Source organism: Mustela erminea, chromosome 10, assembly GCF_009829155.1.
Source record: "Mustela erminea isolate mMusErm1 chromosome 10, mMusErm1.Pri, whole genome shotgun sequence".
In the NCBI taxonomy this organism is placed as follows: Eukaryota; Metazoa; Chordata; class Mammalia; order Carnivora; family Mustelidae; genus Mustela; species Mustela erminea.
The window spans coordinates 1,933,085-1,960,546 of NC_045623.1; the positions used below are offsets into that span (position 1 = coordinate 1,933,085).

A 27,462-nucleotide genomic window follows, 5' to 3' on the forward strand; every position below is an offset into this window, starting at 1 on the left:
CCAGCTGAAGGCAGATGCTTAACCAACACTCAGGCACCCCCAATTATTATTCTTTTTGAAACTCAAATTGTTCTATCTTTGGCCAGTGGAAGCTCCTTCAAGTTGACTCACGTGATATTTTTTTTCTTTGGAGAGAATTGTGGATTCACCTGTAGTTGCAAGAAATAATACTGAGAGAGCTCATGAACCCTTCACCCAGTTTGCCCTGATGGTGTACCTTGTGTAACCACAGCACAATATCAGAACCAGGAAACTGACTGACATTGATACAATGCATCAGATTTACTCAGGTTTCACCAGCTTTGTACACACTCACTTACATGTATATGTATGTATATTTATCATACAATTTTTTTGTCATATTGTAGGTGTGTGTAACCATCATTTCAATCAAACTACACACCAGTTTCATCACTACAAGGATCCTCTGTGTATACTTTTATAGACAATCTCCCTTGCCCAGTGCCATCCTTAAGCCCTGGCAAGCACTGATCTGTTCTCCAGTTCCACACTTTAAAAAAAAAAAACAAAAAACATTTTATTTATTCATTTGACAGAGAGAGAGAGATCACAAGTAGGCAGAAAGGCAGGCAGAGAGAGAGGGGGAAGCAGGTTCCCTGCTGAGCAGAGAGCCCGATGTGGGACTTGATCCCAGGACCCTGAGATCATGACCTGAGCTAAAGGTAGAGGCTTAACCAACTGAGCCATCCAGGCGCCCCATTTCCATACTTTAAAAAAACATTTTTTTTTTTTAATTTCTTTCTTTTAGGAGGGGAGGGGCTACCCAGGTGCCCCTCCAAACCTATACTTTTGTTATTTCATGAATGTTCTATAAATTGAATCATACTGTATGTAACCTTTTGAGATTGGGTCCCCTCCCTCAGCATAATTCCCTTGAGATTCATCCAGATTGCTGTGTGTACCAGTAGTTAGTTCCTCTTTATTGCTGAGTGTTATATAGTTCATGGTATGGATATAGTAGTTTAGCCATGAATCCACTGAAAGACATTTGGATGGTTTCCAGTTTGGAGCTATTATGAGTTAAGCTGCTATGAACAACTCTATACAGGTTTTTGTGTGAACATACATTTTCTGGGATATATGCCCCAAAGTTAATTGCTGGGTCATATAAGTACATGTTTGTTCATTTTTTATTTTTTTATATTTTTTTGCTCAAGCCTGAGGGTTATTTTGTCTTTTAAGGTGACTTTGCTTACTTCTTCCTCGATGTGGCCTCTTCTGTCCCTCTAGCTGTGCAGTTTGTTCCCTCAGTCCTCAGGTCCGGTTCTTGGGTATTCAGAATGATTTGATAGCTATCTAGCTGTGTTCAAGGGACAAAGCAAGCAAACCTAGGTTCTTCCTACTATGCCACCGTCTTAGCTCTCCCCCTGCATGTTTGGTCTTTATAAGGGACTGCCCAGGTATTTTCCAGAATGGCTATACCATTTTATATTTCCACCAGCAATGTATGAACAATCCAGTCTTTCCACATTTGCCAACATTTTGTGTTATCACTATTTTCTATTTTAGCCATCCTGATAGGTGTGTAGTGGTATCACAGGTTTTAATTTCCCTAGTGGCCAGTGATGTTGGTTATCTTTTCATGTGCTTACTTGCCATCTTTATATCCTCTTTGGTGTAATGTCTGTTCATGTGTCCTGCCCATGTTCAAATTGGAATTTTTGGGTTTTTACTGTTGAATTTCGGGATTTTTTTCATGTAATCTAGATATCAGGCTTTTGCCCATGTCCTTTAGACATAACCCCTATAGTCTTCATAGTTTCCTTGCTTTCTGATATGGTACGTGTTTGAGGTTCATTTGGTCCAATGGAATTTTAAGGTTTTAGAAATATTTGGAAATGATGTAGAACTATATGATCCTTTTTTCTTTCTGAAGCAGTTTGGTTATTGAAAAGGACAGGGAAGAAATTGAGGAGAGAAACATCTGGTAAGACCCACTACACCCCAAGGCTCGCTGTAACTCACTCATCCCACACACTTCCTTTATATTCATTTAGTCATTAGAGCACGCTATGTGCTAAGATGCAAGCCAGGTATTGGGAATAAACAGGGAGTTACAGTATAACGACACATATGTGCATGTTGAGGTTAAGTGCAGGAGGCCCCCACCCTGGGGAGTCAGTGAAGGCGGCTTTCCAAAGGATGTGATAACCTGGCCCAGATGGCAAGTAAGGCAGGGTGATGGAATGAGGACTAAGTGGAGGTAGATCTTTCAAAGAGCATATTTAGAGACCCCAAAGGAAAGAAGTGTGTTCCACTCTGGGGATGCCCTGGCCATCTTGGGAGTCCTAGACTCTTCCAGTGTTTAAACAAGATAACTTTTAAAAATTCACTCATTCAGGGGCGCCTGGGTGGCTCAGTGGATTAAGCCGCTGCCTTCGGCTCAGGTCATGATCTCAGTGTCCTGGGATCGAGCTCCGCATCGGGCTCTTTGCTCAGCGGGAGCCTGCTTCTCTCTCTCTCTCTGCCTGACTCTCTGCCGACTTGTGATCTCTCTCTCTGTCAAATAAATAAATAAAATCTTTAAAAAAAAAAAATTCACTCATTCATTCATTCATTGATTCAAACAAGACACCTTTGTGGAAGGCAGAGAAGAACATAGGCTGATACCTGAATGCTGCTTGGTATTGTTTTGGGTGAGGCGTAAAGGATTCAATAGAATTACTGCCTAGCTTTTGTCTCTTAGGTTCCTGATACTCCCGTCTCATTCCTTCCATGAAGAATAAAGACCTATTGCAGAAAAAGGAGACATTTCTGCTTTGGGCAAGGTCCTAAAACACCGTCCAGGTCTGAACACAAGAGGGCCAGGCCTGGTCTGTTGGATTGGTTCCCCTTGACGTTTCTGGCCCTCCTGCCTGCTCATATTCCTGTCTTCCAGATGGGAGGTGACAGGCCTGACCTCCTGACAGCTCTGTGTTCTCCCAGTACTCTTGCCAGCAGATTGCACCATCCATGTCAGGGGCCTGGGGTGTCCCTTGTGTGTGAGGGGACACGCTACACTCTCCTGGGGGTGGTGGGTGAAACTTTACATTCATTGAAAGAAAGCATGGATTTAAAAAATAGTCAAGTTTAGGAACACCAATTGACACTCTCTCCTCCCAGGTCTCTTTGTGACAACAATCTCCCAGAGCTCCACATTCTGTCTGGCCATAAAGAAGAGATCAGAGCACCCTTAGCATCATGTTGTCATCACTAGTATAAACTAGGCACTCCCCTAGAGTACTCTTTTTTTTTTTTTTTTTTTTAAGATTTTTACCTATTAATTTGAGATAGCACAAGTGGGAAGGAGTGTGAGAGGGAGAAGCAAACTTCCCGCAGAGCAGGGAGCCTGATACAGGGCTCAATCCTAGGACCCTGGCATCATGACCAGAGCCGAAGGCAGACACTTAACCGACTGAGCCACCCAGGCACCCCTCCCCTGGAGTACTCTCCAGGACTTTCCTATGCAAGATACGAAGGGTCAGCAGAAGAGAAGTCACAGACCCCGTGCCCCCAGAGATGAGGTGATCACTAGGTTCACCAGTTTATTTCTTGGCCAAATAATGTCCAAGAGCTCATGTAAAAACAGCCAGGGAGCAACACAAAGCAGTGGTCTGTAAGAGAAGACACTACTCGACACATTCCAGCAGCCTCAGGTTTCGCTTTTGTGGGACAGTCTGCCAAGGGTTGGGGGCCAAAAAGGAGCAGAACGAAGCCAGGTCTCTGAAGAAATGAGGGCTCAGATATGGAGTGGCTACCACGGCTGGACTTCAGAGCCAAATGTCAGAGCTGCAGTCACCCCCAGGGTAGCGGAGCTCGTGGGCCAGGGCTGGGCCTAGAGGCTCCTTCCCAAAGTCCACGAGGAAGTTGGGGTTCAACTTCAGGCCTCCCCTTACTGTGTCTACATCGATCTGCAGCATCACGGAGCCTTCCCTGGTGGGAACAGGGAGGGGAAAAGAGAGAGGTCACAGGTGGCCCATCCCCTTCCCCTAAGAGTCTGTGATGCTGGGCTAGGTCCAAAGGAAGGAGCAGGGCCTGTAGGATGGAAGCAGCCCAAGGAGTCTTCTGGGAGAGGAACATGAGGGAGGGAAGCCCCGGCTGTCTGCTTCTCACCTGATGAGATCGGGGTAAAACTGTTTGTCCCAGGCACTGTACAGCGACGTGGTGACGTAGAGACGCTTCCCGTCTAGGCTAAGCTGGATCATCTGGGGGCCTCCAGGTACCCGTTTCCCCTTGGGAAAACCAGGGGGTCAGCCCCATGGCAACACATGGGTCCTTGGAGGGGGATCATGGAGTATGCCCCCCCACCCCATACTTCCCCAGCATGGATCTGAGGGTCTCATGAGCCCGGATGGGGGCTGCGAGGAGGGAGTTGTCAGGGGGAGGGCAAGGGGAGGTAGCTCCTCACCTTGACTACCAGCGGCTCTGGCTGGCATTTCAGCTCCTGGTCCTCCAACACTTGCACAGGCCCTCCCTTAACGATGCTGCCCCCAAGGAAGAGCTGGGTGGGGAGATCCAGAGCATAAGGGAGGATAATGGTGGGAGGCGAGGACACCACAGAAAGAACAGCTAGCCCCATGTTCCCCGCTCCCTGCAGGTAGCCACGGCTCCCCATAGTCCTGGGCTGCGCTATCCCTCAGCCTCCCATTCTTGTTCTCCCTCCACCTCCTTTAACATCCTTCAGCCACTTCATACCCTCTCCCTCATCCCCAGACTTCTTCTTCCACCCTCCTTCTGGCTCCTCATTCTGTTAGCACCCCACCTGTCCCGTGAGGCGGGGCCTGTGTGGGTCAGAGATGTCATACTGTCGCAGGTCCCCATGCAGCCAGTTGCTGAAGTAGAGGAAGCGGTCATCCAGGGACAGCAGGATGTCCGTGATCAGGCCTGGGGTGTGGGTGTGGTGCCGAGGCTTTAGGACTCTCGTTCCCCAAGCCAGGAGTCCCTTCCCGATTCCCACCCTCCCCTGGGCACTCACTTGGCATTTCGGGCAGCAGCCAGCCTTTCACTTTCTTGGGGGGCACCTGGATCACCTTCTCCACAGACCAAGTACCTCCCTGTATTGGTAGGTGGGGGTGGGGTGAGGAGGCAGAGAGGTGAGCTTGGGAGATTGGGGGACTGAGGTTGGAGCTGGGTCTTTCCAGAGCCCACTGTCTACAGGGAGACAGCAGATTCAGGGTTTTCCTACCACCAGGGTCTAAGCCCACATGGGCCCCTTAACATAGGGATGACGTCGGCTTCTCTACTGCATTCCCAGCACCCAGCACAGTGCCTACTGTAGAAACGCACACAAATAATTTTTGAACAAATAAATGGGACTTGAGAGTTTAGGAGAGAAGCAAGATGGAGCAGGTGGCCTTGGATTTTGTTCCTGGATAATCTGGGCTAGCAGAGCCAGGCAGAGGGGCCCAGGTCTAGAGAGAGGGGTAGCTCATGGTTCTGGAAGACTAGCAGAGGTACAAGCTGGGACTGCTGGGAGGAGAGGGCCTGAGGACACATGTCACCTGATTCTTGTAGAAGCGCTGGATGGTAGAGCTGAGGGCACAGCCCACGAAGCCCTGGGCTGCATCGGGGTTGTGCAGGAAGCGGACCTCCAGGGGGATGAGCCCATCCTGCAAAGGCAGGGTCTGCACGATCTCATGGCGCTGCCAGTCCCACACGTGTATGTGGCTACCATACAGCCCTGGGGTGGGGGACGGGGCCAGAGGGTGGGCTCAGGATCAGGTCAGGGCAGTGGGCAAAACCCTCCACACAGCCCCCGGCAGAAAGTGGAAAAACCGGCTGAAGGGATTAGAAAGACACCTAAACAAGTCAGAGTACTTGGCACAATCCTATACCATCACCCCAAGAGTTGGGTTCATAGGAGGAAGAAGCCCGGAGAGGGGTTTCCAAACAGACAGGAGTAGTGTGCATGCTCAGGCTCCAGCCGGCCTCTGGAGGGGATTCTCACCTGCCTCTACATCAGCGGGGTTGAAGCCATCTCGAAAGACGTTGGGAGCCGCCCATTCAGTGCTGATCATGACATTGTGTCGAGGCTGGTACCAGAAGTCATAGCCCATAGGTGCGGCTCCCCCAGGCCGTTCCCATGTCCCCTTCACCTCAAACGTCTCTCCATCCAGCAGCACAAAACCCCCTGAGCAGGGAAGGAAGTGGCAGGTAGAGGCAATAGAGATGCTACCATCACCCACCTCGAGGCATGTCCAAGAGGCTCCAAGTCCATTGCCAGGTGCCCTCTCCTCCCACTGGATTTTCTAGTTCCTTCAATTCAGGTGTCCAGAGGGTCCCACCCAGAGGACCAGGTGGGAGGTGGGGACTTACTCTGGTACCCCTACCGCCATCAATTTCATCCCCTTCCTAGGGAAATTTTCTGTCCTCTTGAGCCAAGAGCCTGGGACTCAGCACCCCGTGCTGCTCTTGCCCAACCTCCCATTCTATGTGGGGTTCCTCCCAGAGTCTAGGCTGCATTCCGCTCACTACACTGTTTTACTTTTTTAGAGCAGGCAAATTATATTTACTTCTCATTCAACATGAATGCCCAACACATTTTCCCTTGTTATGACACTTGGGCAACTCTTTGCAAATACAACTAGATGTCAACTCCACAGTGTTACTGAATCTAGGAGTGTCACGTTCCTCTGGTCTCTGAGAAGTAGCTGATATTCCGCTCTGATCAGATGGAGGACCCTGACAAAAATGGGTAAGGTTTGGAGAGAAGCAGCCTGGCATGTGATGAAGACGCAGCTGGATCTGGATTCCTGGGTTGGAGTTCCACCCACAACTCACTAGCTGTGACTTTGGGTAAGATATTTATCAATCTGTGCCCCGCTTTCTGATCTGGAGACTAGAGATCCTGGTAGTGGCTCCCTCAGAGGCTGTATTTGGCACATAGCAGACATTTTGTGTCAGTCCTAATCCTACCATAAATGAGAGAGCAAATGTGAAGATGCAGGATCCCAAGGACCGCGAGACTTGCTCCTGAATTCATAAAGGCTGACATCAAATGTATGCCTTTTTCTAGGGCCATGTCTTTGCCCACATTCCTCACGGTGGGCTGTTCTGACTATAACTTCTAAGTGTCAGGTTTCATCTTCATAGAAATAATGGGAACAACTGAAGTTAATTGACAATGGTTTAAATTTTGGAGGAGACCCAGTCTTCTAGTTCTCCCTGGAAGGTCATCCCTCAGCTTGGGATCTCTTCTCACCACAGGTGTGCCTACAGTGTCAGCAGATACCTTTGCCATTGCCCTTGGGGTCTCCCAGGGAGCTGATCATCACCTCCCCACTAGCCAGGCAGTGGCTGGTGTGGATGTAGCCCAGGCCACACTTGGCATGGATGTCCTCAGCCTCAATGACCTGGAGAAGGATAAGGAATGGCATCAGAAATCTCCCAGGGCCGGGGGGGACCTGCCCACAACTCCCCCATTCCCCTACTCCTGTCTGCTGACCCCACCTTCTTTTCCTTCAAGACATGGACCCAATTTTCCCAGTGGGACTAGGGCAGAGATTCAATCTGGAAGCTTCTGCAGAGCAGCAAGGGAGAGTCTGAGAGACCGCTAACTCTGCAGGCAGAAAGCAGTGACTTCTCTCTCTCCCCCTGTCTCATAGCCCTGTGAGACCAGAAGCTTCTCCTGGCCATTGCCAGCATTAACTTTGTAGCACCAGCAGCCAGCATGTAGCACCAGCAGCCAGCAGTGAGTGCCTGGCACAAAGAAGGTACTCAACAACTTGTTGAAAGGAAGGATTGGAGGCTCCTGCTTAAGGGAGAGAAAATGAAAACAAACAAACAAATCGAAAAGCTACGTCCACCCCTCCACTGCCCACCTCCCCCACCCCCTACCCCTGGGTCCCTCACCAACAAAGGCAGGGGCATACCTTGTGTAGCTTCGGGGCCCGGGGATTGGAGCCCACATCCACCACATAGATACGGGAGGACATGAGACAGGGCAGCATCAGCTTGTCACGTGACTTGGTGCTGTCCCCGAAGCAGCTGCTGCAGGTGTTCCATCCCGAGTGATGGAGCTCATCCTTCAGGTTGGGCATGGGCAGTCGATGGATGACCTTCGAGGGGAGAGGGGGAGGGCTGATGCTCACCCAGACCATGCATCTGGGATCCCTGGATCCACTTGGGCTTGGCAGTACTGCACAGGCGGGAATTCTTCACTGCCCCGGACCTCAGGGGCGCCCTTTGGCAGTGAACACAATCTACAGTCACACCCAAAGGAGGGTGCAGAAGGCTGGAGCTGGGAAAGGGCCTTGCTGGGGCCAGGGCTGGAGGAAGGGTCTCAGGGCCCGCCAGTGCCGGAGCTCCACCTCACCTGGCAATACTGGGGAGACTTGGGGTCAATGTCCACAGTGGCCAGATAATCCGGGGCCTCAATGCCAGTGTTTCGGTAAATACAGGGCAGGTAGACAATCTCCTCCCTGGGTCCTGAAGGGTAGCAAGCAGTTAGTGGGGACAGCAGGGTGGAGAGGAATGATAGGGGCGGCACTGGGTGTGCCCAAGGCTGAGGTCTCGGGGCTCCCACCCCCACTAGCCGTGGAATCAGTAGAAGGTACTGGCTTGTAGAATTCCTTTCCGGGGGGCTTTCAGATGTTGCCCACTGACCTTTCATGGCCTCCAGAGGGGTAGGGTAGCCGGGTCCACACTTCCCGCATTTTGTAGCTGTGGAAACAATGGGGCATGTTGGTTGGACCACTTTCTGGAGGCTGAGGGCTCCTTCCCCATGTGCCGTCACCCATGTGCTGCCACCGGCCAGTTGGCAGAGGCAGGCTGTCCCAGGTCGTGTGTCAACTCTGGTCCCATCACAACCACCCATCTCCCTGCCCCTGAAAGCTCTGCTGAGAGAGAGAGTGAGAGTGTTTGTGTGTGTGCCTGTGGCAGAAAGAGCTGCACAGGTAGGACCTGAGGATGGACAGACAATCAAGCAGGACCCAAGGGACAGCAGGACAAGGGTGAGCTCAGCAGAGGCTGCGCATATAGCGGTTACCATGACAACTTGCTCCCCAGGCCCAGCTGCTCACTAACTAGCCATGGGCGCTTGGGCAAGTTACTTAATCCACTTCCACACGGAGTGTAAAAAGAAGGTAATAAGAACACCACAGTGGGCTTTTAGGAGCAGTAAACAGGAAGGTTCAGTCAAGTGTGCAGCGTTGGACTTAATCAGAGCCCGTCAGCCCGGGACACTTCCTGTTTTTCTCCCTTCTGGGTCCTGACCCCAGGCTGATGGCCAGAACCTGGGTGACTTAGCTGAAGGTCTAGTAGGGAACAGGAGGTTGAAGTTCAAGGCTGTAGGGCTGTTACCACCTAGATGTCCTCAGACCAGTTTGTACCCCTACCTGTGAGCCCACTACCTTTATCGGTGTTTGATGCACCTCTGGGGGGCTCAGAGGCCCATCCAGCAGAGCTGTAGGGTGTGGCCCTCCTTGTCCCTTAAGTCTGGCAACAGAAGCCAAGAGCTCTACCGGACCAAAGTCAGCTGCTGAGATGGCCGGGCGCTAGGGACTGGGCCTCAGGCTAAGGGTTTGGAGCCGGGAGGAGCTGAGGAATAGCCCAGAGGGAGCGGCAGGCTGGAGGAAATCCCGGAGTGGAGATCACAGGACTGGGTGCTGCCTCCCTGCTCTGGCTCAGGGTCAGTCTGGCCACAGCCCTGTCGACTGGGGGAGCCTGGGGTGGGGGGCCGCACGTGGGGAGGCAGGGGGAGGCAGGAAGAGCTAGGAGTCAAGTCTCCCCAGGAGCCCAGGCTCAGGCCCTCAGCCAGGAAACCAGGTCCTCTGCTCAGGGCAGCCAAGTGACAGGAGGCCAAGAAGTGGCAACAGCGTTTTGGAGTGCAGAAACCTAGTTTCAAGGTCCAGATCTGATACCTGCTCTCTTCACTTTCTCCTTTTCTTTGGCTAAAAGAGGGTAATCATATCTTACCTTCTTTTCTAGGTGACTATGAAGGTCAAATAAGCCAAGGTATTCACGAAGAACTTTTGTAAAGGAGAAGCACTGTATAAATATGGGTAGGGCTGTGCCAGAAAGCGAGGGGGTGGGGGGAAAGAAATCCGGGGCCTGTAGTTGGTGCCCCAAGAGAGGGGTGGGGTAGATGGGGCAGGGTGAGAGGTCCAGTCCAAAACAGTTAAGGGGACTTGTGCCAGGGCCTGGCACAGGGGGCATGGGGGAGAGGAAGGAGGTTGCTGGACACAGAACAGAAGATTCAAAACTCCAAGACTCAAGACAGAGACTTGAAAACCACAAAGCAGAACAAAGACAGAGAGAAGGTGTGAGAGTGGTGTTGCTGGTTGCATCATTGTCCCCTTCCCACCCCACTCCCGATGTTTCAGGCCCTTTGCAACTCCAGGTCTCTAGGAGCATTGATGTGCTTGCTGGGAAGCACCCTCCTTGTCCTCTAAGCACCTCAAGCAAGATCTCTGAACACCTTTGGATTTGAGATGGACTCAGGGGAAGCTCACTGGGTCTTCCCAGTGTCAGGCTGGCTGGTAGGTATTCTGCCAGTCCAGGAAAGAGTCAGATGCAAGGGACAAAGACATCGATAATCCCAAGCAGACCCAAATTCTTCCTCAGCCTGACATCTGGGAGCCAGAGGACAACGAATAGGGGGACTTTGGGGACTAGGAGGGTGGGAGGTACTGGAACAGTGAGAGTGTGTGGGCTCTCATTCCCTTTCAAGGGGGTTCAAGGTGGTTAGAGTGAACTGGCCCCAAAGGCCTGGGTTTCCTACTTTCTGGAGTAAAAATCTGGCCCAGGGCTGGAATGAGGATTATCTTTCACCTCCAGTGACAGCCAGGGACAAGAGGTTCTCCTTACATATTCCTCCACCCCTACCAGATTTTCCCAGCTGCAGAAAGGCCACTGGCTCCAGGCTGCAGTGGGAACCCACTGTGGGGGCAGGGGAGGGCCCAGGGCCACCCACCCTCCTCTCCTTGCAGCTCTAGAAACTTTGGCTGAACTGGGAAATGCAGGGGTAGGGGTGGGGACAGTGGAGCAGAGTCCAGCACTCCGTCCCCTAACTAGCTTCTCCCCACCCAGCTTTTCTGTCAGTCCCTGTATTGTGGGCAGCAGGCTGGTGGTACTGGGTTGCCAGGAGGCCCCCTCCTTACCCATGCTGCGATCCTGACCGGCCTGCCAGGAGGGAGCAGAGAGCTGGGGTACGCAGGCGTCCAAGTAGGCTGTGCTGGAAAGGGGCAAAGGGAAGGAATTTATACAACCAGTCGGGGGGGGCGGGGTGGAGTAGGGGGCGGGCCTGGGCTGCAGCCCAGAGCAAAAAGGGAAAGATCAATGGCAGCTGGCCAGGACTCTCTCACACAGTCGGCTCCCTCCCTCCCGAGGCTGGTGTTTGAGTTACTCTGTGTGTGTGTGTGTGTGTGTGCGCGCGCGTGCCTGGGCACATGGACTTTGTGGGGCTGCATGGTCTTGTATACCTGTGTGTAGCCCCTGGGTGTGTGCGTGTGTCTCTCTGTGTGTGAAAATGTGCCAGTGGGAGTGTTCCTGTGTGTCTGGACTTGGGCACATCTGTGTGCACCTATGTGAGCCTGTGCCTGCCAGAATGTTTATGCCATGTGGGTCTGTGCGTGTGTGCATGGGAGTGCGTGTCTGCGGTGTTCCTGTGAGCCTAGGCGTGCAGGTGTTCCTGCATCTAGAGGCTCTCCGCTGGACTTGGATCTGTTTCTTGCTATGGAGGGGAACTCAGAGCCCTGGGCCCATCTGCTATTATCCATAGCCAGGGTCAGCTCTCTCCTAAAATTACCCTCCTATTCCGGACATCCACAGGCCAAAAGGCACAATCTTACCCACCCTCAACTGCTCACCCATGTCTTCCCATGTCTCACACTCATGTATTCCTCTTGAGCTTTGAAGTGGAAGGGAAGTTGGCAGTGCCCGTCATCCCCTTCTGTTACCCTCATCAATCTCAGGAGGTGGAAGTTGAGTCCTCTCCACCCTCATCTCTCCGTTTGGCACCTCAGCAGCTCCCAAGGTGGAGAACAAGGCCCCAGGGCAGCCCAGCGGGGTGCCACTGTCCCTCACTGGCCTGTGATGAGTCACAAAACTCTCCAGTCATCCAGGAAAGAAGGAGGATTTGGTGCTGGCCAGGGCTGCTGAGCCTGCTAGGATAGTGTCCCAGGGACATGGGATGGCCTCCGGCCAAATGGTAACTGCTCACCAAGGCAGGGTTGAGGCCTGATCTGTCAGCTCTCCCTGGGGCTGCCCTCATCCAGAGAAGCTGGGGTTGAAGGGCCCCCAATAGTTCTTCATCTCGAAGCCAAGGGCCACCCCTCTTCCTGCAGCTGGCTGCCTGACAAGGGTGACCTTGCCCCCCTCTTCTAGGTACCTGCTGACTCTGTGTCTACAGAAGCTACTTTCATCTCCTTGGATGAAAGCTATGGGGTGAAGTTTTTATTGGCTAATGAAAGGGACAAATTTTGGTCTTCAGACTGCCGGCGGAAAGATCCATGGACTTCCCAAACTGCAGTGGAAGGAAGGAGAACAAAACGGGGCTGCTGTATGATGGGGATCTGTCCTCCTTGTTCCCCTGGATGAGAGGGCCCACACAGGAGGAGGCTACGTGGCTGCCCGGGACAGGGAGGCTCCCTTACCCCCTGCTCCCCAGTAACACTCAACCTCTCCTGGCTTTTTCCTACCGCTACATCCTCACCAGGGCACCATTGGCCAGGCATGTGCCACAGATGACCCTGTGGAGGCAGCTGTCCCACCGCGGGCCACCCATCATGGCTGCTTCTTCGCCTCTGCTAGCTTCCTTCTTCGTCTGCTGGTGGCCTCCACTTATCCTGCCTTAAGCCCACCACTCTGGCCGCCTCCTCTCCTCCTGAGGTCTCATCTCATACCTCCTCCACTTCCCTGCTCTGGGGCTTGAAGTAGACCAACATCCAAAATCTGAAAGAGAAAGAAAGCCCATGTTCACCCTCTCATCCAAAGTCCCTGAGCTGTTACCTCCAAAGAAGCTGTGATTTTGCTGGCTCTAGACAAGAATTGCAAAGTACCATTTCGTCCTGAACTGCCAGCTCTGCATGCCCTGACCTTGGACTTGGCATGCTCGACGGCTCCTGCATGGGACTCTAGCCTCTACCTGCTGCTTTGTCCCAGAAGGTTTCCTCCAGAGCCTGCAAGGTGCTTGGGAAGAGTTGTCCGAATTAGGGCTATGGGTGGAGGCAGTCCTGGGAGAGGACTCAGGCTGGTAATAGTGGTGTCCATGACCCCTGGCATTTTTGCTCCCATAGTGGGCCACCCCGGTCAGCCTCCTTGTGGCCTGAGCATCCCAAATGTTGCTTCTCAAGAACTTAAGGGCTCCTTTCTCTATCTGATTTGCCCTTTCCTAGCCAACCAGAGTCCAACCACAGCTGGCAGACTCCCAGATTCACACAAAGGGATATGGGGAGAGACCTGAGCTTCCAACCCTGGGCTGGCCCTGGGGAGGTGGGACGGCAGCCCAGGTCTGTTTGTCCCAGGAGGCTGTACACAATCCTGATACTGGGCACGGCCACTGCAAAGAAGGCTGGGTGCAGCCCATGCTCCTTCCTGCTCTTTCAAGTTCTAGAAAAGCTCAGTAAATATTAGAGGAGGCAGGTTATCAGGCTAGCCGCTGAATAGCCAGGTGATTATGTAATTGAACTTTGGCTCTGCTCCATCTCCACAGACAGAAAATGGATTCTTGCAGCCTTGGGGGCATGGAGCCCTGCTGCTGGTTCCTCCCTTTCCCTTCCAGCCTCAGCCAGATTTCTATGGACCTCTTGAAACAGGTCCTGAGACCACCGTTTGGTAAGATGGCAAAGGGAGAAAGGAAGGATTAAAACCAGAGAAGGAAAGGGGGAGGAGATGATGAAGCTGGAGTCTCCAAGAATCAAAATGTTAAAAATGTAAAAACAAAACAAAACAAAAACCCAAAACATAAAAAAAGAAAGGGAGCCTGGGTGGCTCAGTTGTTGGGCATCTGCTTTCGGCTCAGTCATGATCCCATGGTCCTGGGATGGAGCCCTGCATCGGTGTTTCCCTGCTAGGTGGGAAGCCTGCTTCTCCCTCTCCCCTCCCTCCCCTTGTGTTCCCTCTCTCACTGTGTCTTGCTGTGTCAAATAAATAAATAAAATCTTAAAAAAAAAAAGTTGTTCTTCCTCTCTAGCAAAATAAAAGCGACAGGGAAACAATCAAAGTCCAGCCAGGGGAGTGATATCAGGAAGAAAGCAGAACTAACCAGTATGAACCACTTGGTCACACTCACCCCTGCACTTAACCCTTGCTATGCCCCAGTCTTGTAGGTAACTCATCTTCCCTTTTACTGAGGAAGAACCTAAGGCTCAGAAGGGGCCAAAGGCACCTGGGAAGACGCAGAGCAGGAATCCCAGGTTCATCTGACTCTAGAGCTCTCAGTTTTTCTAACTACTCTGGGGTCTTCTTGTGTTTTGTCTGGTTCTGGCTTTGGCAGGGGTGAGGAGGGGGCATGGTAGTGGGGAGGCAGCGGGGAGGCAGAAGCACCAGAAGGAAGGCACAAGCTGTGGTGTTTTGTCTCGGGGGTTCTCCGAGGCCCTTTCTTGGGAGTGGGGAGAGCAGTGAAGAAGGCGTCCCCTGAACTGAGCAGTGGGGTCTTCACGGTGGGAAGTGAGTAAGGGATACCCAACCCCCGTGCTATCTGAAAGATACTACATCCAAGTATGACCTTTGGAGAGGGGTGATGGAGGGAAGGGGATAATTTTCCATTTTTACTTGAGACACTTGCATATTTTAAAAAATAATAAGCATGCATTACTTTTGTAACCAAGACCCCAAATAAGGGTATTAACTTTGTTGTTGTTGTTTTTGGCCTATCTGCCCTTTCCTTGGGGACACACGTTCATTCATTCATTCTTGCATTCCACAAACACTTCTGGAGCACCTGTTTTGGTGGACAGGGTGGGGAAGGAAGCAAAGTTTCTGCCTTCATGGAGATGACATACTGATAATCAAGGAAGCGTAGAAACAAATCACATATGGCCAAGAAGTGCTATGAAGGACACAGGATAATGCAGGTGGCTGAGAGCAGACGGGGGTTCGACAAGGTTGTCCGGTCTATACACAGATTTGCCTGCAAAGGAGCATCACAACCCACTATACACAGGGTCTGTGGTTCCTACCGCAGCAGCCTGGGGAGGTCTGAGGTAGGACTTGCTGGGCAGGTTGAGGTTTCTACCAGTTAAGCAGAGTTTATGAGCCCTGTCCTGCTCCTGCCTCCTTGTTTTACCAGACCGGCTCCACACCCTCTGCAGAAGGCAGGGACATTTTCTGAGAATCTGTTACCAGATGTGGCTGGCGCCAGGCCGGACCCTGCTTGCCAGGCCGGGCCCTGCTTGCTAGCTGCCGGCTCAGGGACTGCCCACAGCAAACCTGGCCACGTAAGTAGCTTTTTCTTCATCTCACATCAGAGGAAACAGAGTTTCGACCAGCTGCTCACGCTTATTTCACAGCACCTCCCTGTCTCTGCACATGGCTGAGTTCAAAGCCTGCCGCCCAGAATAACAACAGAGCTCAGAGAAGGGGGTGGGGGAAGAAAGCCCTCTGCCAGGGCTTCCTACAAGGGACAAGATTTTAGAGGTGCTCAGAGGGCTTCTTGCCCGCCCCCCCCCCCCCCCGCCCCAACCGCTCAGAAATGTCCTCCCTTTGGGATTGCCATGGATGCTGGAAACTTTACCACGCACAGTGTCTTTCTTCAGGATGAGGCGGCCTCTTCTCACCTTGCCGCTGTAGGGATTCCCCCTGAGTTGTTAAGTGTGACTTAGTTTTATCAGATGCCTGCCTCTGATGATAAGAGCAAGGGAGACACTGCGAAGTGTTTAAAAAAGCAACTGTTTCCCCATTCCTGGAGACAGAGGAAAAGAATAGAGATTGAGAGAGGGAGAGCTTTTTCTGTGTCTTTGTCTACCTCTCAGGGGAAAATTTCAATATATGCAAAAATAGGGAGAATAGTATAATGAACCTGCAGGTACGCCACCCACCTTCCATAAAAGTCTGCCCGTCGCCCATCTAGCTTCATCTCTACCTCCCAGCCCTCCTCTACCTTGGATCGTTTTGAAGTCAACCCTGGACATGGTCATATTTCTGGCATCAATATTTCTGTACGTATCCCTCCAAGATTAGAACTTTTTTTTTTTTAAAGATTTTATTTATTTATTTGACAGAGAGAGAGAGAGCACAAGCAGGCAGAGAGGCAGGCAGAGAGAGAGTGGGAAGCAAGCTCCCCACTGAGCAGAGAGCCCGACGTGGGGCTTGATCCCAGGACCCTGAGACCATGACCTGAGCTGGAGGCAGAATCTTAATCCACTGAGCCACCCAGGAACCCCTAGAATTCTTTTTTTAAAAACCACCATGTCATAAGCATACCTAAACAAATAGTAAGTCTTTACTATGATCAAATATTCAGTGTTCAAATTTCCCCTATCATCTCATCAATTTTTGTTTTACCGTCTATTTGAATCAAGATCTGAAGATGGTTCAGAGCTTTCTATTCTTCAATCTCTTTAATCTGTGGGTGAAAAAAGGAGATACCTTGAAGACATACTCAAGTTCAAGAGAAGAAGTGTCTGATTAGAACAGAAATTACATAAGTTGTCACATATCTAATCTACTAGAAGAAAAGGTGAAGTGGGTTTGAACCCAGTTATGTAGTCGAAGAGAGGGAACAGCATCATCAGTCACATAGATGTGGGGGAAAGTTCGCTGTTACCTCTTCCCCTGCCCCTCCTGCCCTAGCCTTCCTTCTGTGCCAAGCCTGGCTCCAGAAAAGCTGAGACAAGAGCCATAAAATGGCTTTTATGCATCATCTCCAACTTCACAGAGGCCCGCTTGGCTTGTACCTTCTCGGTTAAAGGCCCTGGGAAGAAAGAATTACATCAGTCTTGGTTAATGACCCAAATTAAGCCATCAAAACCCCTAATCAAGCCTCCATTTTGGACATGTTATAATACTGTAAATAAAAAATCCAAAGGAAAATAAAAGCCTTTCTATTTGAGGCTGGAAGAACCTTTGGCCCCTGGAGTCATATCCCTGAGTCACAGTTTCTCTACTAAGCTCAGAACGGGCAGGAACAAGTCTTCTCCTTCTTAAGGCCTCCATTTTCTCACCTCTTCACCCAAATGCTGCCTGGGAAGAGTGTCCCAGTGTCCCAAAGACACGGGAATCCTGAAGCTTTAGGACCCTTGTCTTCAGTCCTACATGGAATCAGAGGAAGGTCTAGGGAAGAGCCTCACCACCTTCCTGAATCCTGTCTCTCATACACTGTATCTGGCCCTAGGATCTCCCCAGGGTCACGGCCAAGTATAGAAAGATGGAAAGTGCTGTCTGGAAAGGGAATATTTTGGGATTTTCTGTCTCAGCTTATCAAAAGACTGCTCAGAAGTTTAAAAAAGGTGAGGGCGCCTAAGTGGCTCAGTCAGTTGATCTGTTTATGGTCTGCCTTTAGCTCAGGCCATGATTTCAGGGTCCTGGGATTGAGGCCCGCATAAGGCTTTCTGCTCAGCAGGGAGCTTGCTTACCCCCTCTCTCTCTCTGCCTGCCGCTCTGCCTACTTGTGATCTCTCTCTCTCTGTCAAATAAATAAGTAAAATCTTTTAAAAAAATAAAAAATAAAAAAATACAATAAAAAGGCTTAAACTGAAAAAATGATTGGTTTTAATATACAAAGATCTTTAACATATCAATTAGAAAGAGACAAACAATACAACAGAAAAATATTCCTAGGATATGAAAATGAAGGATAAATGGCTAATAAACATAAGATATGCAATCTCATTTGTAATTAAAGAAATACATGTGGGTTTTTTTTTTTTTAAGATTTTTATTTATTTATTTGAGATAGGGAGAGAGAATGAATGAGACCACAAGCAGGGCGAGTGGCAGGCAGAGGGAGAGGGAGAAGCAGCCTACTCTCTGAGCAGTGAGCCTAACACATGGATCGGTCCCAGGACCCTGAGATTATAACCTGAGCTGAGGGCAGATGCTTAACTAACTGAGCCACCCAGGTGCCCCAAGAAATACTTGTTGCAGCAAAAACAACATGATATGATTTTCAAAAATCAAAAGATTGTTAATATTCAGTGCTGGAAGAAGTGTGGAGACAAGGGCACTCTTGTATGCTTTGGCAAAGGTGTAAAATGGTTAGACATTTTAAGAAGGCAGTTTAGCAGGTCCTGGGTGGCTCAGTTAGTTAAGTGTCTGACCCTTGTTTTGGGCTCAGGTCATGATCTTGGGTTTGTGAGATCAAGCCCCATGTCAAGCTCCATGCTGGGTGTGGAGCCTGCTTAAGAGTTTCTCTCTTTGGGCACTTGGGTGGCTCAGTTGGTTAAGCGACTGTCTTCAGCTCAGGTCATGATCCCAGGGTCCTGGGATCGAGTCCCGCATCGGTCTCCCTGCTCCATGGGGAGTCTGCTCCCTCTGACCTTCTCCCCTTTCATGCTCTCTCTCACTCTCTCTCTCTCTCTCTCTCAAATAAATAAATAAAATCTTAAAAAAAAAAAAGAGTCTCTCTCTTCCTTCCCTCTGCCCCTCCCCCATAAATAAAATAAAATTTTAAAATAATAATAAAAAAAAATAAAATAAGGCAATTTAGCAATACTTAGCAACATTTTCAGATGAAATCTACTTCTAGTGATCTACTCTGTGGAAATAGACAAGTATTCAAATATATTAGTAAGATGTTCATTGCAACATGGTTCATAATAGTGAAAAGTTGGAAACAACCAATAGGGGAATAGATAAATATATTATGGAACATCCATAACATGAACACCAAGCAACCATAGTGTATAGTTTTATACATTTTTTTTAAAGATATGATTTATTTGACAGAGATCACAAGTAGGCAGAGAGGCAGGCAGAGAGAGAGGGGAAAGCAGGCTCCCTGCTGAGCAGAGAGCCCAATTCGGGGCTGGATCCCAGAACCCTGGGATCATGACCTGAGCTGAAGGCAGAGGCCTAACCCACTGAGCCACCCACGCGCCCCTAGTTTTATACATTTTTTTTAATTTTTAATTTTTAATTTTTAGTTTTTTATAATCATATAATATATTTTTATCCCCCGGGGTACAGGTCTGTGAATCGCCAGGTTTACACACTTCACAGCACTCACCATAGCACATACCCTCCCCAATGTAGTTTTATACATTTTGACGTGGAAGGATACCCAAGAAATATGGTTGAGGGGGGAAAGGGCCAAAAAATAGTGTGATTCCATTTAATAAAAATGAGATGTAAAATTAATTAGTTAAACCACAGAGTTTTAATTTGATTCATTTATATAGTAAACTAATTAATTTAAATTATAATTTATAACTACATAGTACATAATTATACTATATAATTTAATTTAGTATATAATATAAACACATACTATATATATATATACATATATATATATGATTATGTGTTTATGTGTTTGTAGAAACAGATTTGAAGAGATAAACTTCTTTTATCATACCAAACTTACCAAAGGTAACCAACACAGGTTACCTCTAAGTGGATTATAGGGAGAAATTTTTATTTTTCACATTTGTATTAATTATGTATTTTTTAAATTGTATAGTAAGCTTGAAAGGCATGCATAATTCAAAAATTGAAATAGTGAAAGAATATAATAACACTGTTGCCTATGAGATGAGCAAAAATTTAAATGGTTAAAATCCAGTCATAGAACATGAGGAAAAGGGCAGCATTCAGGATTGGTGAGAGTGCCAACTGGTGCCTTTCTAAACAAAGGCAGTTTGTAGGGGCCCTTGGGTGGCTCAGTCGTCAAGCATCTGCCTTCAGCTCAGGTCATGATCCCAGGGTCCTGGGATCAAGCCCCACATCAGGCTCCCTGCTTGGGGGAGGATTGGGGATGGGGAGCCTGCTTCTCCCTCTCCCACTCCCTCAGCTTGTGTTCCTCTCTCACTGTGTCTCTCTCTGTCAAATAAACAAATAAAATATTAAAAACAAACACCCCCCCCCCCAAACAAAGGTGGTTTGTCAATACCTACCAAAAGTTAAATTGTGCATAGCATTTTACCTGGGAATTCCACTTCTAGGACACAGTCCATAGAAATACCTCGACAAGCAGGGAATAAACAGGTCATAACCATAACAACAGATATCATTTAGGAAATGCTTAGTATAGCCTTGCTATTGTTCTAAGCACTTTAAAGTGAACCCCACACTCACATAAAAGTTTACTACGTGCCAGGTACTTCCTTAAGCTCTTTACATGCTCTAGCTTATTTAATCCTTATTAACAAACCTATAAAGTGAAGACTCTTTTATTATGCACATTTTACAGATAAGGAAATTACAGCATACTAAAGGGAAGTAACTTGCTCCAACTCACACGACTAGTGGGTAACGGAGCCCAAAATTTGAATCTGGGCAGCCCATTTCAGACTCTGTGTCTATAAGAGCTTGGCTCGAATGTAGTGAATCATAGAACGTTGGCTACAGTTCCTGGAGATGGGTTGTTTTTATCTTTCACGCTTTGGGGCTGGCAAGCAGGGCAAGCACCGACAGCCCCTTTTACGTCTGGTCCAAGACAATCAATTACCCACTGCTAGAGGACCCACAGAGGCCAGATAGTCGCTTTCCCAGATCCCTTTGCAGGGGGAGCAAGCCCGTGACAGTCTGGGTGGGACTGGCGCACCAAGGAGGGCTCAGATGCAAAGAAGTAGAACAGTGGTGGGCATGCAAATGATGGGGTCCCAGGCAAATGTGTGGGTGGCTAGCAATGCTGCAGAAGCTTCCAGGGTCTCTCGAGGCCCGAGGAGCCAGGGCTGTACTGGAATGGCAGGGGCAGAGACAGTGTTCTGACCGTGGGGTCTGGGACGGAGAAGGGCTCTCCGGCTGCTCCTGCTGTGGTTCAACACTTCTGCACTGGGGGCCTTGGGACTCAGTGGATCCAATAGAGCTCTACAGATTGGGGTGATCCGGGTGTGGCAAGCAAAAGCCAGAAGGAGAGTACCCCCTCCCCGCCCCCCGGGTAGCCAGAAGACATGTTGAGGCTCAGCCCAAATCAGCAGGTAACAGCTCCTCTCTTGATAAACAGCCTCTTGTGGTCTTCTGGGTTCCAAGAGAAACTAAACATGGGCCACTGTGACTCTGTGGCCCAAGCCCCTTCACAAATCGAGGATTACCCGATACACTTAGCTGGCCCAGGATCTCTGGAGCACCACACTCCTCACCTCCAAGAACAGCAGGATGCAGCCTGAGAACTTCCTGAGGGTTAGAGGAACCACAAAATGCCCCTATGTGCCCTCCAGCTCGCCCTGTCTTGCCAAAAATGGCTCCTTCTCAGTCTGGCCCAGTGGCTTCAGGAAAGATATTGAGAAAGAAAAAAGCACTGGAGCTAGGATTACAGGCAGCTGGCTCTCCACAGTACACCATCACTAGGCAGCAGTGGTCTGTTAGGAGACGAAGAGCAAACATTGGAGAACCAGACTGCCTGTGTTTGAATTCCGGTTCCACAGTTCTAGCTGCATGAATCCGGGCAAGTAATTGGACCTCTGTGTACCTCACTTTCCTAGTCTCTGAAAGAGAGATAGTTAAAAAAATACCTACCCACATAGGTTGTTTTGAAGATTAAATATGTAAAGCTCTTCGAATAGCACTGAGCATTCACTAAGTGTTCGTGTTCCGACTGTAGCAAGAAAGCTCTTCTGAAGTTCTGGAGATCTGTTGCACAGACCCACAGCGGAACTGTACATTTTAAAAGGGGTCAGGGGGAGCCTGGGTGGCTCAGTCTGTTCAGTGCCTGCCTCCGGCTCAGGTCAAGATCCCAGGATCCTTAGATGGAGTCCCTCGCTGGGCTCCTGCCTAAGCAGGGAGCCTGCTTCTCTCCTCTCCCTCTGCCTGCTTGCTGCTCCCCTTGCTTGTGCTCTCTCTCTCTCACTCTCTCTCTCTCCGTGTCAAATAAGTAAATAAAACGAGTGTTGAGATGGTCAATTTAATGTTATAGGTTCTTTACCACAATAAAAAATGTTATAAAACTTATGAAAACTGAAGTTTTTAAACATGGAATTTTGTTATCAGGATATTTGCTTTCAAACATAATTAACGATTCTTTTCTCAGCTCACAGAAAATTAATAAATGCCTCTTTCTTTAAAAACAACAACAACAAGGGGCGCCTGGGTGGCTCAGTGGGTTAAAGCCTCTGCCTTCGGCTCAGGTCATGATCCCAGGGTCCTGGGATCGAGCCCCGCATCACGCTCTCTGCTCAGCAGGGAGCCTGCTTCCTCCTCTCTCTCTGCCTGTCTCTCTGCCTCCTTGTGATCTCTGTCTGTCAAATAAATAAATAAAATCTTAAAAACAACAACAACAACAACAACAACAACAAAAAGACTAGCAGTGTTTTCTGAGATAGTCCTGGCAGCTAGCGGAGGAAGAAAATCCTTCAGTGGATAAAATTTAAAGTAGAATGCGTCACTGGTTCCACTGGGAGAAGACATAGTCTGAGGATCTTTACGGATTCATGGGCAAGGCCAGTCTTTGGCCAGGTGGACAGATTTGGATACAAAAATTAGAGGACTTGGGTGCCTGGGTGGCTCAGTGGGTTGAGCTGCTGCCTTCGGCTCAGGTCATGATCTCAGGGTCCTGGGATCGAGTCCCGCATCGGGCTCTCTGCTCAGCAGGGAGCCTGCTTCCTCCTCTCTCTCTCTGCCTGCCTCTCTGCCTACTTGTGATCTCTCTCTGTCAAATAAATAAATAAAATCTTAAAAAAAAAATAGTCTTCCTTAAAAAAAAAAAAATTAGAGGACTAGGGACTGGGAGTGTAGGAAGAAGGCTTGTGCATAGGCCTCATAGCCAGGTCCCAGAATATAAGAATATTTGTGTTGCTGGGACCCCTTATCATCATATATAAGGTCTCCTCCCTGGAAGGGAGCCACCTAAGTGGCTGTGGCAGCAAGAACACAGGCTTCACATGGCCTTCACAGGATGGACTGCCCCATACCGTGTCTGACCTGGTGGGGGCTATTGCTAAAGTTTCCCTTGGGCTACAGAAGCCACCAGACCAGACCAGCACCTGGTACAGGATGCTTATATTAGGTCTCTTCAACAAGGATGGGGGGAATTTGTTCTCTCTAGAAGGCAATTTCATAGTTGGATTTATTTTCCCTGCCCCCATACATTTACCACCACCACCACCACCTGTGGACATCCTGGATGCCTCATACGTTCCCATGGTGGCCCACACAATGTGGCTTCTGAGCCAAGCTCTTCACTTTGTACAGTGACAGACTGCTGGCAAAGTCCAGCGTGCCCAGTGCCCTGCATGTATTAACTAATGTAATCTTCATGGCAGCCATATTGAGCAACATACTATCACTAGTTCCATTTTACAGATAAGGAAACTGAATCACAGAGAACTTTTGTGAATTGCTCCAAGTCAATAGTAGGTAAGTAAATGGTGAGGTCTGCATTTGAATTGAGATGATTGGTCTAGAGCCTGTGGTTTAAGATTTTATTTATTTATTTGAGAGAAAGAGAGTGAGAGAGAGCATGAGAGGGGAAGGGTCAGAGGGAGAAGCAGACTCCCTGTGGAGCTGGGAGCCAGATGAGGGACTTGATCCCTTGACCCCGGGATCATGACCTAAGCTGAAGGCAGCAGCTTAACCCACTGAGCCACCCAGGCATCCCTAGAGCATGTGGTTTAACCACCACACAGACTCACTAGTCAGGGATCTTATCACGTACACCATCCCTTAGAAGGAGTTGACCTCAGCGGGGAGCCTGCTTCCCCCCTCTCTCTGCCTGCCTCTCTGCCTACTTGTACTCTCTGTCAAATAAATAAATAAATAAAATATATTAAAAAAAAAAGAAGGAGTTGACCTGACAGGAGACTCATTTACAGCAAAACCTTCTAAGAATGTAGTGCTGCCCACAGAGAGCAATTTATATCCTCAACCAGCAAGCATTCTATGACACCATTTCTCTTTCAGCCAGAAACCACAATGGGCCCAGAAACCAAGAGAAGGATGGGAGTTATGACCCACTCACAACAGTTTTTCTTGCAGACCCATGACTCTGGGCTCTGCTGGGTTAGAAGTTTGGTATCCTAACAAGATTTGCTCCCACAAAGAGGAGACACCAATAGTTCCTAGACCTTGACACAGTGACCTGGCTCTTTTGGGCTTTTAATGCCATCGAAAGAACAGGCAGAAAAGGGGGACAAGATATTAGCTGGGGTAACTGATCTTGATGATTTAGAGAAAATAAGGTTGCTGTCACACAACAGGGTCATGGAGGGAGATGGGTGCAAGCTGGGGGCACCCCAGGAATACCTTAGACCATGTCTAACGGTGAAAGTCGGCAGAACACTAAAGCAACAGAATTGAGATAACCAAGAGTTCAGACCACCCAGGAGTGAAGGTCTAGGCTACTCCGTAGGGAAAGAATCCCAACCATTTTGACTCTTTGCTGTATAACATAATGGTTTAGAGGTTGAGCTCTGGTTCCCACCGACCCAGATTCAACTCCAAGTATCACACATGCTGGCTGTATCCCGGTCTCTGCTTTAGTTTCCACACCTGTAAAATAGGGATAATAATAGTTCCTACCTCAAATGTTATTTTGAGAATTGAGTAATACTTATGAAGCACTTAGGACAGGGTCTGGCATGCAGTAAACACTCTATAAATTTTAGCTATTATTAAGGCAAAGGATAAGAAGTAACAGGACAAAGTCATAAAGACCAGCAACAGCCTCATCATCAGTCGGGAAAATGAGAACAGTACATACAAAAACTTGTACAGGAATGTTTATACTGGTTTTATTTGTAATGGCCACAAACAGGAAGAAACAATCCAGAGGCCTTTCTGTGTGGGCCTGATTAAACAAATTCTGGTATATCCACACATGGTTAAGTTTCTCTTCAACAAAAAGAAATGAACTAGGGGCGCTTGGGTGGCTCAGTGGGTTAAAGCCTCTGCCTTCGGCTCAGGTCATGATCCCAGGGTCCTGGGATCGAGCCCCGCATCGGGCTCTCTGCTTGGCAGGGAGCCTGCTTCCTCCTCTCTCTCTCTGTCTGCCTCTCTGCCTACTTGTGATCTCTCTCTGTCAAATAAATAAATAAAATCTTAAAAAAAAAAAAAACCAAAAACAAACCCAAACAATCTGATTAAAAAATAGGCAGAGGACGTAAGTAGACATTTTTCCAAAGAAGACACAGAGAAAGCCAACAGGCACGTGAAAAGGTGCTCAACATCACTCATCATCAGGGAAATGCAGCTCGAAACTACAATGAGATGTCACCCCACACCTGTCAGAATGGCTATTCACACAAAGACAAGAAATAACCATTGTCAGCGAGGATGTGGAGAAAAGGGAGCCCTTGTGCCCTGTGGGTGGGAATGTATGCTGGTGGATCCAGTATGGAAAACAGGATGGAGTTTCCTAAAAAATTTAAAAATAGAACTGCCCTATGATCCAGCAATTCCATGTCTGGGTATTTACCTGAAGAAAATGAAAACGCTAACTTGAAAAGATGTACGCACCCCTATGTTTATTGCAGCATTATTTACAATAGCCAAGACGTGGAAGCAACATAAGTGTCCCTCGATGGAGGAATGGGTAAACAAAATGTAGTGTACACATACACACACACACACACACACACACGAGTATTATCCAGCCATAAAAAGAAGGAAATCTGGCCATTTGTGGCAACATGGATGGAAATTGAGGGTGTTATTTTTTAAATTTATTTAAATTAATTAACATATAGTGTTTCATTAGTTTCAGATGTAGAGTTCAATGATTCATCAGTCTTATATAACACCCAGTGCTCGTTACATCCTGTGTCCTCCTTAATGTCCATCACCCAGTTACCCCATTTCCCTACCCCACTCCCCCCAGCAACCTCAGTTTATAGTGTAGTCTCTCATGGTTTTTCTCCCTCTCTGATGACTTCCCATTCAGTTCCCCTCCCTTCCCCTATGATCCTCTGTGCTGTTTCTTACATTGTACATATGAGTGAAACCATATGGTAATTGTCTTTCTCTGATTGACTTATTTTGCTTAGCATAATTCCCTCTAGTTCCATCCATGTCATTGTAAATGGCAAGATTTCTTTTTTTTTTTTTTGATGTCTCAGTAATACTCCCTTGTGTGTATATATCACATATCACATCTTCTTTATCCATCCATCAATTAACATCTAGGCTCTTTCCATACTTCGGCTATTGTGGACTTTGCTGCTATAAACATCAGGGTGAAGGTGCCCCTTCTGATAACCATATTTGTAACTATGGGGTGAAAACCCAGGAGTGCAATTGCTTTGTTATAGGGTAGCTCTGTTTTTAGCTTTTTGAGGAACCTCCATACTGTTTTCTGGAGCGGCTGTACCAGCTTACATTCCTACCAATGGTGTAAGAGGGTCCCCTTTTCTCTGCATCCTTGTTGAGGGCATTATGTTAAGTGAAATAAGTCAGATAGAGAAAGAAAAATTTCACCTGTATGTGAAATTAAAAAAACAACTCATAGAACAGAGAACAGATTGGTAGTTATCAGAGGAGAGGCGTGTGGGGGGAGTGGGGAAAAATCAGTGCAGGGGATCAAAAGGTATAAATTTCCAGTTGTAAAGTAAGTAAGTCATAGAGATGTAATGTATAGCATGGTGATCATAGATAGTAAACACTGTATTGCATACTTAAAAATAACTAAGGGGCGCCTGGGTAGCTCAGTTGGTTAAGCAGCTACTTTAGGCTCATGTCACAATTCCAGGGTCCTGGGATTGAGTCCCGCATTGGGCTCTCTGCTCATCAGGGAGCCTGTTTCTCTCTCTCCTTCTGCCTGTCTCTCCTCCTGCTTGTGGTCTCTCTCTTTCTGTAAAATAAATAAATTCTTTAAAAATAAAATTAAAATAACTAAGTAGATTTAAAGGTCTCAGCACAATAAAGAAAAATTTGGTGGTGATGATGTTAACTGTGGTGGTCATTTACAATATATACAAATACCAAATCATCGTGCTGTACACCTGAAACTAATATTGTATGTCAATTATATCTCAGTTTTTAAAAAATGAACCGTTGTTTATACATGACAAACTGCACGAATCTTCAGAGATGCTGAGTGAAAAAAAGCCAATCACAAAAGTTTACATACTGTATGATTCAATTCATATAACATTCTTGAGGTGATAAAACTATAGACATGGAATTACCAGGAGTTCAGGTGGGGCTGAGGAAAGTGGATGTGGCTATAAACCAGCAACATGGGGGAAACTGGTGGTGACATAAATGCTGTGTATCTTGACTGCACCAATGATTTCCTTGTTGTAACACTGTACTACAGTTTGCAAGATACTACCATCAGGAGAAACTGGGTAGAAACTGAGATCTTTCAGTATTTTGTTTTTTCTTAAAACTGCATGTGAATCTATAATTATTTCCAAATAAGAAGTTTAATTAAAAATGAGACCAGGGACGCCTGGATGGCTCAGTAGTTAAGCACCTGCCTTAAGCTCAGAT

At 48.2% G+C, this 27,462-nt stretch overlaps 1 protein-coding gene and 1 long non-coding RNA gene across 2 annotated transcripts; one reads left to right on the plus strand and one right to left on the minus strand.

Annotated features, from left to right (window-relative positions):
• Positions 1 to 801: 801 nt before the first annotated feature.
• On the plus strand, positions 802 to 13,562 carry LOC116567035. Its single transcript, XR_004276087.1, has 3 exons — positions 802 to 870; positions 2,694 to 2,698; positions 13,553 to 13,562. It is a non-coding gene; the product is annotated as an uncharacterized LOC116567035 (long non-coding RNA).
• On the minus strand, positions 3,497 to 8,661 carry SELENBP1 (selenium binding protein 1). The gene is made up of 11 exons (XM_032301819.1): positions 8,605 to 8,661; positions 8,315 to 8,427; positions 7,872 to 8,057; positions 7,232 to 7,352; positions 5,948 to 6,130; positions 5,502 to 5,680; positions 4,976 to 5,054; positions 4,763 to 4,884; positions 4,409 to 4,501; positions 4,114 to 4,232; positions 3,497 to 3,933 (listed from the first exon to the last, which is right to left on the minus strand). Exons 1-11 carry the CDS (start codon positions 8,609 to 8,611, stop codon positions 3,771 to 3,773), a joined length of 1,365 nt encoding a protein of 454 aa, XP_032157710.1. The 5' UTR covers positions 8,612 to 8,661; the 3' UTR covers positions 3,497 to 3,770.
• Positions 13,563 to 27,462: the final 13,900 nt, after the last annotated feature.

What these genes read in the sequence shown, in the direction of transcription:
- SELENBP1 (XM_032301819.1), bottom strand. An exon ending in GGGCCCCGAAGCTACACAAG is followed by an intron (nt 7,353 to 7,871) that starts GTATGCCCCTGC and finishes ATCCTTCTCCAG; the next exon opens with GTCATTGAGGCTGAGGACAT. An exon ending in GGCCCCGCCTCACGGGACAG is followed by an intron (nt 4,502 to 4,762) that starts GTGGGGTGCTAA and finishes CTCCCCACCCAG; the next exon opens with CTCTTCCTTGGGGGCAGCAT.